At 53.4% G+C, this 12,867-nt stretch overlaps 1 protein-coding gene across 2 annotated transcripts in view; it reads left to right on the top strand.

Annotated features, from left to right (window-relative positions):
• The window catches only part of PLPP5 (phospholipid phosphatase 5), a 204,591-nt gene that overhangs the window by 72,701 nt on the left and 119,023 nt on the right, over positions 1 to 12,867 (top strand). For both annotated transcript variants that reach the window (XM_078666309.1, XM_078666308.1), the window contains one exon: positions 3,148 to 3,238. In XM_078666309.1, the coding sequence (XP_078522435.1) occupies positions 3,148 to 3,238 (91 nt within the window). The remainder of the gene's footprint in view (positions 1 to 3,147; positions 3,239 to 12,867) is intronic.

The raw sequence follows: 12,867 nt of genomic DNA, 5'->3' as shown, positions 1-12,867 counted from the left end.
AGCTGTTTGTTGACGATCTTCTCGATGACTTTGGCGGGAAAAGGGAGGAGCGAGATGGGTCGGAAGTTTTTGAGGTCGGTGGGGTCCGCTGTTGGTTTCTTCAGTAGGGCGCTGAGCTCGGCATGCTTCCAGCTCTCCGGGAAGGTGGAGGTGTTGAAGGAGGTGTTGATGACGTCCCGGAGTTTGGGTGCGATGGTGGAGTCGGCCTTGTTGAAGACGTGGTGGGGGCAGGGGTCGGTTGGAGAGCCGGAGAGGATGGTGTTCATCGTGCGGGCTGTGTCTTCGGTGGTCACCGTGGTCCAGGTGCGGAGGGTGGCGGTGGGGTTCGTTGGTTCGGTGGTTGGGTGCGTGGATGGAGCGCCGAAACTGTTGTGGATGTCGGCGATCTTGCGGTGGAAGAACGAGGCGAGGGAGTCGCAGAGATCTTGTGAGGGGGTGATGTCGTTGTTGCCGGTGCTGGGGTTGGAGAACTCCTTGACGATGCTGAAAAGTTCCTTGCTCTCGTGGACGTTGTTGTCCAGTCGCTCCTTCAGTGACTTCTTCTTGGTGGTGCGGATGAGCTGGTGGTGCTTGCGGGTGGCGTGTTTGAGGGTGGTCCTGTTGTCAGTGGTCCAGTCGTGGAGCCAGGCTTTCTCGAGGGTGCGGCAAATCTTCTTGGAGTCCTTGAGTTCGTCGGTGAACCAGGGGGCTTTCTTGCTTCTGGGTCTGCTGGGAGGGTTCTTCAGTGGTGCGAGGTCATCGGCGCAGGCGGTCAGCCACTGCGTGAAGTTGCGGGCTGCTTCGTTGGCGTCTGATGTGCTGGCGGGTGGGTTCTGCTTGAGAGAGGTGGTGAGCTGGTCGGTGGTGATCTTGTTCCAGCTCCTGTGAGGAGCCTGTTGCGGGTGGTGGTGGGTAGTGATTTTTCTGAATCTGAAGTGGACGCAGCTGTGGTCGGTCCAGTGGAGTTCGGTGGAGTGGCTGAAGCTGATGTGCTTGCTGGATGAGAAGACGGGATCCAGCGTGTGGCTGGCGTAGTGGGTGGGGGAGTTGACCAGTTGCTTGAGGCCGAAGTTGGCGAGGTTGTCCAGCAGGGCGGCATTGTTGCGGTCCTTGTTGTTCTCCAGGTAGAAGTTGAGGTCCCCTAGGAGGATGTAGTCGGCGGAGGGGAGGGCGTGTGGGCTGATGAAGTCCGTGATGTCTTCGCTGAATTGCGTGCACAGTCCCAGGGGTCGGTAGATGAGGGTGTCTCTGAGGGTCGTCTTTGGGTCGGTGTGAATCTGGAAGTGGAGGTGTTCGGCGGTGGCGAGGGTGTCGTCGGCGTCGGTCGTGATGCGGATGGTGTTCTTGTGGACGATGGCGATGCCTCCTCCGGTCTGGTTGACGCGGTCCCTCCTGATGATCTTGTATCCATCCGGGATGGCGATGGCGGTGTCGGGGGCTGAGGAGGCGTTCATCCACGTTTCAGTGAGGAAGGCGACGTCTGGTGATGTTGTGTCGAAGAGGTTCCAGACTTCCACGGCGTGTCTGTGGACTGAGCGGGTGTTGAGCAGGATGCACTTGAGGTCGCTGCTGGAGTTAGGCTTGGCGGGAGTGGTGCAGGTTCGGAGGCAGGTGAACTTGCAGGTTGTGCAGGAGAAGGGTCCGTGAGTGCGTTTCGGGGTGGCCCGGCAGCAGGTGAGCTTCCGTCCGGCATTGAGTGCGTTGAGGGCCGCGGCGTCGTAGGTCTGTCGGGTCGACTTGCATCGGTGGGGACCAGGGGTCCTGGCGCTGGACGCGGACCAGGCGCGGACGGGTGTAGACGGGCTTACCTTTGGCGCACAATCGGCGTGACCGCTGCGCGTACGCGCGGTCGCCATTTATGGCCAAGTGGGAGGGAGGGAGGGAGGAGCAGCTGGGAGGAGGGAGCGGGGAGGGCACGAAACGAAAAGGGGGCGTGGCCGCTTGGACGGCGGCGGGAAGCGGGGAACGGGGCGGGCACAGGGGGACAATCAACAATGCCAATACAACAACGTGCAGGGGACAGCAGATACAATAATCACAAGGCAAAGAACAGTTAGGAAAGATTAAAAGGTTAATCGCAGGGGACAGCAGATACAACAATCACAAGGCAAAAAACAGTTAGGAAAAAGAAAGATTAAACGCACACACGCAAAATGCGGCAGAGGGGCAGGGAGCAACGAGGCAGACACAACGAGGCTGCGGGCAGCAGCGAGGCGAGGGGCACACACACAGCTGGTGGCCGTGCGGCGTGGGGGTGTCCTGAGAACAGGTCACACTCACCTGCGCCGCGCGGTCGCCATTTTATGGCCAAGTGGGAGGGAGGGAGGAGCAGCTGGGAGGCGGGAGCGGGGAGGGCACAAAACGAAAAGGGGGCGTGGCCGCTTGGACGGCGGCGGGAAGCGGGGAGCGGGGCGGGCACAGGGGGACAATCAACACTGCCAATACAACAACGTGCAGGGGACAGCAGATACAATAATCACAAGGCAAAGAACAGTTAGGAAAAATTAAAAGGTTAATCGCAGGGGACAGCAGATACAACAATCACAAGGCAAAAAACAGTTAGGAAAAATAAAGATTAAACGCAAAATGCGGCGGAGGGGCAGGGAGCAACGAGGCAGACACAACGAGGCTGCGGGCAGCAGCGAGGGGCACACACACAGCTGGTGGCCGTGCGGCGCGGGGGTGTCCTGAGAACAGGTCACAATCTGTCCACAGCTCCTGGGCATTGATAAATCTGCCTTCAGATCCAGCGGAGTGACATGCCAACCTGCTGCCTCTATTGGTGCCCTTTTTTTGCAGTAATCGGCCTTTCTCGTCATCGCCCCTCCACATAGGTCCAACCTAGTCTTTCTAAATTATATCCCCACCTCCAGGCAAATGTAGGCTCTAATTAATGCACCATTCTGGGCAAGTATTGGGGGGTCTAAGAGGTGGAGGAGTTTATGGAGGTAATACTCAAATGTTGCTTCACATCAAGGGTGGCAACTACTGTGCTGTTTCTGCCATCTGCCGTGGGGGACAGGACACTATTAAACTGTAGCCATCTTGTCATCATCGCTTAGCAGCCTCCTATTGAATGTATGAATGACAAAAGTGTATCTTTTTCCATATTTGTTTTCTCTCACTAATTAAGATTTTGTTAGTGATCATTGTGTTCTGTTTTTATAGGTGATTTCCTTTTTTTCTCCCTTGGTGTTCATACTTCTGATAAGGTTTTTCAGCAAAGTTGAGAAAGGAGATGCAAAGGAGGCTTGCTTAGGTAAGTGGAGCATATTCATTTAAAAAATAAATGCACAACTTTGATTCAGTAGGATGTTTAAGGTTTTGCCATGAGATGTCTCAAGGCAAGCATGTAACTGCCTGCCCCTGTGACTCCCACTCCACTTCCTCAAGGCTACATCATTTACAATGCCATCTTGACCAAGAACCCTGCTTAACTTGCAGACAATCTCACCTTCTGTTGTGGCGCTCTGCACACCCACAGACATGAGACTGGAGGCTAAGAAGTGTTTAAGAAGGTAAAAAAAAGCAAGATGGCAGACTTTTTTTTATCTGAAAGAAACAGTTAGTTATAGATTCTTTATCTTAGAATTACCCCCAGGTGTCAGACTGGATCCGGAATTTTTTTCGTCAGTAGTACCCCTGCGCGTCGGAAGGTGGTGTTGGGCGACTCCGCGTTCGCCATTGTGCTCGCCGGGATGAAGTCGCGTGTGAGAAGTTGGCCTGATGTGCAGTGCTCACTATTCTAGTGATCACTATATATCAGTCCAAACAACCCTTATTGATGATTGGTTGTAAGTCAACCTTATAGACCAGCTATCCTAGTAGCATGGATACGAGCAGTCTAAGGCTAAGACTCTAGAGGGCGTGTTAAGCCAGCTGTTTTACCATCACATTACCCCTTGAACACCCAGTGAAAGGACACCACACAAGTGTTATGAAAATAAACAGTGTATTTATTGGAATCACAACAACCCTGTACTCTTTATGAGGACAGGGTGCTAGGCACACAACAAAACTCTTACGAAAATACTTAAGTTAGCACAGTATATACAAATGCCCGAGGGGCACGAAAAACCATATACTCTAAAAGTGGAATGCGAAATTACTAGCAGGTAAGCACAGTACTAATAGGCTTTGGAATCGCTAGGACTTGACTATAGAATCGTTAGATTACTTCTAGGAGGCCTAGGGGACTCGGGTGCAGAGTGTGCACTCTCACGCGGGATGCGGGACAAAGTCTATGGAAGCTAGCAAAGTTAAAGTTAGTGTTCACGGGCGAACCCGACCTGGTAGGGAGAAAACGACAGTGGATCCTGACCCTTGGATAGTGAGGCTATGCTGGGACACCGAAGTGCCGAAGTTACCTAGCCCAGGGGCTGCAGCTGCATAGGTCTCAAAAGACGTCGGGAATCCTCGTTGCCGGACCAGGAGCCTGGAAGAAAGATGCTGGCAGGCGACCAGTGAAGATTGTTCGAGTTGATCCAAGCCTGGATCTGGAAGAAGGATGACACCTGAAAGCAGAGGGGACCAAGTTCGTGACTACTAGCCAGTAGTCAGTGGGCACCAGGAGGGCACCGGATGGTAGTCACCTCGACTAGGTGAGTGGGCGACGCTGGCTCTGCAGATCTCACGGACCAGGAGGCGTTGTCGGCGACCAGGATGGAGAGGCGAGCTGTCCCACGATGGATGAAGCTGTCGGCGTCGAAGTTACCCAGGATTGGGCAACAAGCCTTGGCTAATTCAAGCCCACGCGGTGGACTCAAAATGGCGTCTTGAGTGGACCAGGAGGGTCCGGGGCGCTCCTCTTCTGGAAGGGGAGCAAGGGCCAGTCTGGAGCAACCAGACCAGCAGCAGTGATGTAGTCGGGCGCCGTTCAGAAGGCCACAAGCCAGCGGGCTAGTAGCCAAACAACGCGGTGAGCAGCAAAAAGCAGAAGGGCCCTACGCCGATCGTGGAGATGCTGGGGGGCTACTCTTCGGTGCTGGAGCTGCTCAGGGTGGGGGCTTCTCGGACCCCAAAGCACTCACCAGGAAATTACTCGGCGGGCTTGCTGTGCAGAAGTCGTGCAGTCTTGAAGATGGCCGGTCCCTCGAGGTCTCGTCGCACCCACGGTTCTCAGCTTGGCTGTAGAGGTGGGTAGAGGTCAGAGGTGCCAGGGAAGCCGGTTCTCGTCGAGCTGGGCAGTCGGATTCCGGAGGAAGGACGTGCAGCAGACCGCAGTGTTCTTGATGGTGCCTGCGGGTGCAGGGTGACTACTCCTTAGCCACAAGGGAGAAATCTTAGGAAGAAGTCTTGAGTTCCTTTTCGTAGAAAGTAGTTTCAGGATTCAAAGATGATCTGATTTGGAAGGGGGCCAGTCCCTACCTTTATCTGGGAAAAGGGGGCTGGCACGCGACTAGGTCCTGCCCTATGGGTGGGACCAGGAGGGGGGTGGTTACACCCACTTCCTTGGCGGGCTTTTCCCCAGCACAGGGTCTGGAGTGTCCCTGGAACTGGTTCAAGCCAGCCTATGCACAGTGAGCACCGGGGTGCCACGTGCAGTCACCTTCCTCTGAAGCCCTGCCTACCTACAATACACAAAATCCTGTCTGGGACGGTGCTGGCACCGCCCCTGGCAGGAAACCCTTTGTCCTTATCTCCTGCTCTGGGAGGACTCCCAGCAGCAGGAGGGCAGACTTGTGTCTCGGTGGCAGCATCCATTTTGTGGAGCTGAGGCTCTGTTTGACTTTAACCGGGGTTAGGGGTTACATACATGTCGTGTCCCTCTAGAAGGGTGGAATGCTAACCCCGTCGCCAGAATTGGCGAGGGGTTAGTATTCCAATTCGTATGACACCTTACTCGACATGTTTTGATAAAGCGATACCAGAGTTGGCATATAACCGCGAGGATTATAATGCACTTAAGAGTATATGGTATGCGATATCATGGAAACGGCTAAGGGATGGATCCCGAAAGCCGCAGACAGGCTCAGCTCATGCCAGAGCACCATCTCACACGATTCCAAGCACTCTGCCTTCAGGATTGTTAAGGCCTGCCATAGGAGGGACTGATAGGAGATCTGTGTGTCCATTTTAGGGTTAGATATAGGTATACTATATCTAAAGCAAAGTGTGAGTACACCACCTTGCCCCAGCTGTCGTGCAGCCAGTTGTGTCCGTTTAGTTAGTCAGCCCAGGGGTGGCATAATACATGCTTCAGCCCCTGGGAGACTTCTGGGTACACCTCAGCCCTGGGTACAGGGACTTGGAGAGGGCCCAGTGCCAATTCAGTACCTGAGTACAATTTGGATAGAGAGAACAGCTAGGCTGTGGGTCTGATTAGCAGGCCCACAGCCAGGGAAAGTCGTAAACCAGTGCAGCAAAAAGCAAAAATCTGGGTGATCATAGGATTGCAGACCCTACTCTCCTACATCGCGGTAGCTACAAAGACGCCGCCCTCAGGCGCTGACGTCAGTTCTTTATTTTTCCATGCCAGCATACGCAGATTCGGAGAGAGCGGTACCCCCAGTAACTTTTTGACTGACTTTTTTGCCTCTTTTGTCGACTTCGTTTTTGAGTCTCAACCGACTCCTGTTGCACGGGGGCTGCCCGACTTCAAGGCATGCAGTTCCTGTACCCAATTAATGTCGGTGACGGATCCGCACCCCGTGTGCCTCTACTGCCTGGAGCGCGACCATGACCCCAAGTTGTGCTCCGACTGCCGAACCATGGCCTGAAGTCGTTGCGGGAGCGGTCCCGAAAGCTCCTCGAAGCCAGACAGTCGGCCTGCGTCGCTCAAGGTCCCGGTCGCGTGGGAGGTTGAGGGACCGATCTCGGAGTCATCATCACTCCTCTCCTAAGTCTTCGCACTCGGGGTCAGATAAGTCGAAGCGCAAGAAGAAGTAGAAGGTGCAGCGTCGCTCTTCGACTTCCCCTTGTCCGTCGGCCGACGTGACGAAGGGTGCGGGTGGTGCCCCTCCCGTGGCTCCACTTGCAGCCCCTTCAGGGTCGACTCCGGCCTTCCTGGGACCGCTAGCGACCTCTGCCTAGCTTCGTCAATTTTACGAAGAATGCACGCCATCTTTGGGCAGCCCTACTCAGCGCCTTCGTGCCCCGCGGACTCGGCTAGGGGCCCTAGGCCTTTGACGCTGGCGGCTTAGGCCTCAGCAACGCAGGGCACCCTTGGATCCAAGCCTGGATCCAGATTGGCAGCAGTCATCCGTGTTACACCTCCACCGGCGCCACGTCCGCAGCCGACACCGGCTGGACCCCCAGCCAGCGTCGACCCCCGACTTCCGTCCCGATGTGGACATGGAGCTGGTCTGGCGTCGACCGACGCCGGATCCGGGTCCGATGGGTACTTTTGTCCCTGTGTTCACCTTGGCCATTTGCAGCCAGAGGAGGGTGAGGAAGACTGGGGGGGTCCGGTGACCCTTTAACAGACCAGTTAGATTACGATCCGGACTGGAGAGAGGAACTGGGGGATGCCAGACCTAGGCATGTTGTCTCCTCCTACCGTGGCTATGGACGAGGGAGCATCATACGCATTCGTGTTGTGTAGGGCGGCCGAGGCTTTCCACCTCGAGCTACCTATGGTGAAAGTCAGGACTAACTTCCTGACGGAGGTCCTTCAACCGGCAGCAAGATCTTCGGAGCCCCTGCTGCTGTTTAATGAAGCCCTCACGGACATCCTTTTGGGCACCTGGTCCAGGCCCAACACAGGGGGTCCTGTGGACAGGATGATCGCCCAATACCACTTCCCGGCCCTGGGCGACCACACTTTACTCTCCGAACACCCCACCCCTGAGAGCTTGGTGGTTCAAGCCTCCACTTCTAAGGGCGCCACGATTTCCGTGTCAGTAGCCCATCGATGCTACGCCTGGTTGCGTTCTGGTCTTTCCGGGGATGTCCAATCCACCCTTATGGACATGCCCTTTGATGCCTGTCGTCTTTTCGGCGACATGGCAGACAACGCGCTAAAGCACTTCAAGGACTCTCGGGCTATGGCCAGATCCTTGGGCCTCTCCATCACCCGCCCTGCGCAGTCTGGCTTTCGCCCCATTCGTGGCTACGAAATAGGTACCCTGCTACATCCCGCCCAAAGCCACAGGCCGGGGCAAGCTGTTCAGCCCCAGCGGTTCTGGGGGCCAGCGGGCAGGCCAGTCTACCACAGCCCCCTCTGCAGCAGCCTCCAAACCCTCCTAGTTCGACCTTTCAGGGCCACCGAACGCCAGTGGACGGCAGGATCTGCCATCACTTCCCCCACTGGCGCACCATCACGTCAGACAGGAGGGTTTTGCAAATAGTCCAAAGGGGCTACTCCCTCCATTCAAGACTACCCCTCCCTCCATGCGACCTCAGTACCATCGCATGTCAGAGGATCACCTGGCCCTTCTCCAATAGTAAGTTTCGGCACTCTTGGCCAAATGTGCCTTTGAGGGAGTTCCTGCCCCAGAAGTAGGTCATGGTTGCTATTCCCACTACTTTCTGGTACCCAAGAAGGACAAAGGCCTGTGTCCTATCTTGGATCTCGGTAACGTCAACCGCTTCCTCCGGAAGGAGAAGTTCAAAATGTTGACACTCGCTCAGGTCTTGTCTTCCCTCGACCCTGGAGACTGGATGGTAGTGTGGTAGTGTTGGACTTGCAGGATGCTTACTTTCACATTCCTGTCCTGCCGGCCCACTGGTGTTACCTGCGGTTCACGGTAGGCCACAAGCACTTCCAGTTTACTGTGCTTCCCTTTGGCCTTACCAGCGCCCCTCTGGTGTTCACGAAAGAGATGGCGGTGGTCATCTGCGCAGATCAGGGGTCTCAGTCTTCCCCTATCTCGACGACTGGCTGTTGAAGGCGGGCTCGCCCCAGGCTGTCGTCTCCTACCTCCAGACTACGGTCGACCTCCTGCATTCGCAAGGGTTCTCCATCACCGTGCCGAAGTCACACCTCTCCCCCTCTCAGAAGCTCCTCGTCATCGGAGCGGTTCTGGACATGACACGGTTTCGGGTTTATCCTCCCGAACAGCGAATCTAGGATATTCGGGCTAATATTCTGATCTTTCAGCCTCTATCCCGGGTTTCGGTCAGGATGACCCTGAGGCTGCTGGGCCTCATGGCCTCCTGCATCCTGCTGGTCGATCATGCCAGGTGGCACATGCGGGCTCAGCAGTGGGACCTGAAGTTCCAGGGGGCACAGCATCAGGAGAATCTGCCAGATTGCATCCAGATCTCAGAGTGCACTGCACGACAATTGCAGTGGTGGCTAATGAACCAGGATTGGGTTAACGGCAGATCAGAGGCCTCTGGTCTCCGGTGGAGTCCTGGCTCCACATCAACCTTCTGGAGCTTAGGGTGATTAGTCTTGCACTCAAAGCATTCTTTCCCTCTATCCGGGGAAGAGAAGTGCAGCTGATCACGGACATCATCACTGCCATTTAGTACGGGGCGGGGCGGGGTCGTGGACCCTGTGTCAAGAGGCCCTCCGCGTCTGGACATGGCTGGAACATCCGTCCATATCCCTGGGGGTTCAACACCTGGCAGGTTCACTGAATGCTAGGGCGGACGAACTCAGCCGCAGGTGCATGATGGATCACAAATGGCATCTTCACTTGGAGGTGGTGCAAGGTCTCTTTCAACAGTGGGCCTTAGTTAGATCTATTCGCCACCAAAGAGAAAGCGCAATGTCAGCATTCTGTGCGTTGGAATTTCCAAGGCGGCACTTGCTAGGCGACGCTTTTCGTCGTAAGTGTAGTTGGTCTTCTATACGCCTTTCCGCCTATACCACTTCTGCCCAGAGTGCTGAAAAAGATCAAGGGCAACCGGGTCCAAGTCATTCTTGTGGCTCCGGATTGGGCACAAAAGAGTCTGGTATCCCGAGCTGCTCAACATGGCCATCAATGCTCCGACCGACTGCCTCTTTGGGAGGATCTTCTGTTGCAGCAGCCGGGGACGGTCCTCCACCCGAATCTGGCCATCCTTCACTTTCTTGCGTGGAGATTGAGCGGTGGCGGTTGACATCATTTGACCTGCCTCCCGAGGTCTGTGGTGTAATCTTGGCAGCCAGGCGTCCCTCCACTAAGACGGTATACGCCAGAAGATGGAACAAATTTGTGGCATGGTGCACAGCAAAGGGTGTGGATACCCTTTCTGCCACTCTTTCTGAGGTTCTCTTGTTCCTCCTTTCTTTGGCCCAGCAGGGCTCTGGTCTGACACTCTTAAGGGCTACCTCTCGGCCAATTCAGCATTCCTTAGGCTTCCTGATCAGCCTTCTCTTTTCAAGTCCCCTGTTGTAAATAGATTTCTTAAGGGCATTACTCATCTTTTTCCTCCTGTTCCCTTCGTAATGCCCCAGTGGGACTTGAACTTGGTTCTGACATATCTGATGTGTGCTTCTTTTGAGCCACTGCATAACTGTCCTCTCAGACTTCACTTTGAAAACTGCCTTTCTGGTGGTCATCACCTCTGCACGCAGGGTGAGTGAGCTACAGGCTTTGTCTTCCAAGCCTCCCTGTCTGGCTGTCCATGCGGACATCTCGTCCTTAGAACTAGACCTTCCTTTCTTCCCAAGGTGGTTACTTCTTTCTACATTGGCCAAACCATCACCTTACCAACCTTCTTTCCGCCTCCGCATCCTTCAAAAGAGGAAGAGAGGCTCCACCGTCTGGCTCCAAAATGTGCGCTTTCCTTCTACTTGGATTGCACCATACAATTCCGGGTGGACGACCAGCTCTTTGTTGGTTATGTGGGCGCTAAGAAAGGTCGGGCCGTGCACAAATGGACCATCTCCAAGTGGGTCATTCTGTGCATCAAAGCCTGCTATTCTTTGGCTAAGAAGGAGCCTCCAGTGGGGCTGTGCGCCCATTCCACCAGGGCGACGGCAGCTACTACTGCTTTGGGACGAGGAGTCCCCCTAAATGACATCTGTCAGGCAGCGCTGCACATGTTTACCAAACACTACTGCCTGAACAGCCAATTCCGGAGAGACTGCTTCTTTGGCCGTTCTGTTCTCCAGGACTTTCTGGTGTGAACTTAGTTTTCAGACCCACCTCCGGGTTTGGTATTGCTAGGGCATCTATTCTAAGGGAAAGGAATCTATAACTAACAGTTTCTTTCAGATGAACAAGTTACTTACATTCGGTAATGATATATCTGTAAGAAACCTAGGTTAGTTATAGATTCCTTACCGCCCCATCCATTCTTCCCGTTCTGCGAACTGACTTCTAGGGTTAAGGACATCCTTTCAGGGCCCTAGTTTTGTGCACCAGTGGTCAGAGTCCTGCATGGTTCTGCGCTTCTGGCGTGGAAAGTTGGGTACAGAACTGACCTCAGCTCGCAAGGGCGCGTCTATGTAGCTACTGCGACGTCATCCCGGCGACCATGACGCCGCAGACTAACGCGGAGTCGGCCGACGCCACCTTCCGACGCACAGGGGTACTGCTGATGAAAAACTTTCCGGATCCAGTCTGACACCTTGCGGTAATTCTAAGGTAAGGAATCTATAACTAACCTATGTTTCTTACAGATATATCGTTACCGAAGGTAAGTAACTTGTTCGTCTATGCACCCAGGCTCTGGAACATCTCTTTAAAAAACACTACATCACAGTGCAGAAACAGTCCACTTCTGCTCCCAGAACCCAGTACTTCTTCTATCACGTGTTCATTGTATGCTTGCCATTGACCTTGTTTAGTGCTCCGCTGCCTTTCGGCTAGGTTTGTACTATACAAATACCACATGCATATATACAAGGGGAGATCTGTTGGTATGCTATTGTATACCTAATCTGCATACGTCTACACCCGTATGCTTTCTAATGACTCTTTATAGCCGGTAATTCTGCTCATTCCATCTGGTGATGGTGTGTGAACATTCGGGAGTGGCATAGAGCAGCTCAGGGATTGCCTTGACATTTTGATTGGAGGGCAAACTTGAACGTTGCCATTTCTGTGTACAGCCTCATATAGCCACCCGATACAAGGAGGCGCCTGAACCTGCCAATGCAATGTCAAGTTAGATTGCTGGCAGGAAATCTTTTACTCTTCCACCCTTCTCCTCACCCACGGCATTGATTTGCTCTTTCCTCACTTCACTTACTGTAATTACACCTTCAGTCATTTCATAACGGTCACCCTTCTTTGTCAGTCTTACCAGCCCATCCAATGTGAGAGCTCTTGTATTCCAAATCTGCTGTTCACTGTGATGTTCTACTGCTGTGAGCACCTGTACACTATACACTTGTAAAGCAGAATAAGACCTCGACCGAGAATGGGGCTACAGCGATTAAAAATGGAGAAGTAGCACCAGCCTGACTGCCATCCTTCTTCTGCACCATAGGATCTTCATTGATAGTTTTGAATGTAGAGTATTCCTGCCTATGTATGAGGATCCCAGAACACTTCAGATCCATGCAGTAGGGTGCACATCTGAAAGAGGTGAGATCTGGCATGCTCATCTGCGGTTAAACCTCTATGGCCTTTGTAGGCTATTTAGTTTTTCTGAATATATCATTTTAGATATAACGGAGCATTGAAGCTTCGGATCTCCACTAATCTAAAGGTTGTACCTATGGTCAAAGATGTAAAGTTTAATAGAGGGAAAGGAATGCAAAAATAGCTGAATGCATGCACTGTTCCCTTAAGGAGCCAGCAGGTTTCATATCCCAATGTGCTTTTTTCTAGCAGTTGCTTGATGGCCTCAGTTGTGTTCCTGCTCATGCAAGGAATTTCCTGGGGTTTTGTTACCCTATTTTGTGAGGATTTTACCTCAGGCCTTCAAGTATTTTTGCCTTCATTCAACATTTCAAATGTAAAAGTAAGACATTTGATGGCAGCAATTTTATAATTATTTTTTTAATTTAATTCTCCAAACACATTATTGAATAATACATTTCCAGACGATGACTGATTTGTAACA

This window comes from Lissotriton helveticus, chromosome 11 (genome assembly GCF_964261635.1).
Source record: "Lissotriton helveticus chromosome 11, aLisHel1.1, whole genome shotgun sequence".
NCBI classification, from domain to species: Eukaryota; Metazoa; Chordata; class Amphibia; order Caudata; family Salamandridae; genus Lissotriton; species Lissotriton helveticus.
The sequence above is the reverse complement of the archived record's forward strand: the minus strand, read 5'-3'. Positions and strand labels throughout refer to the sequence as shown.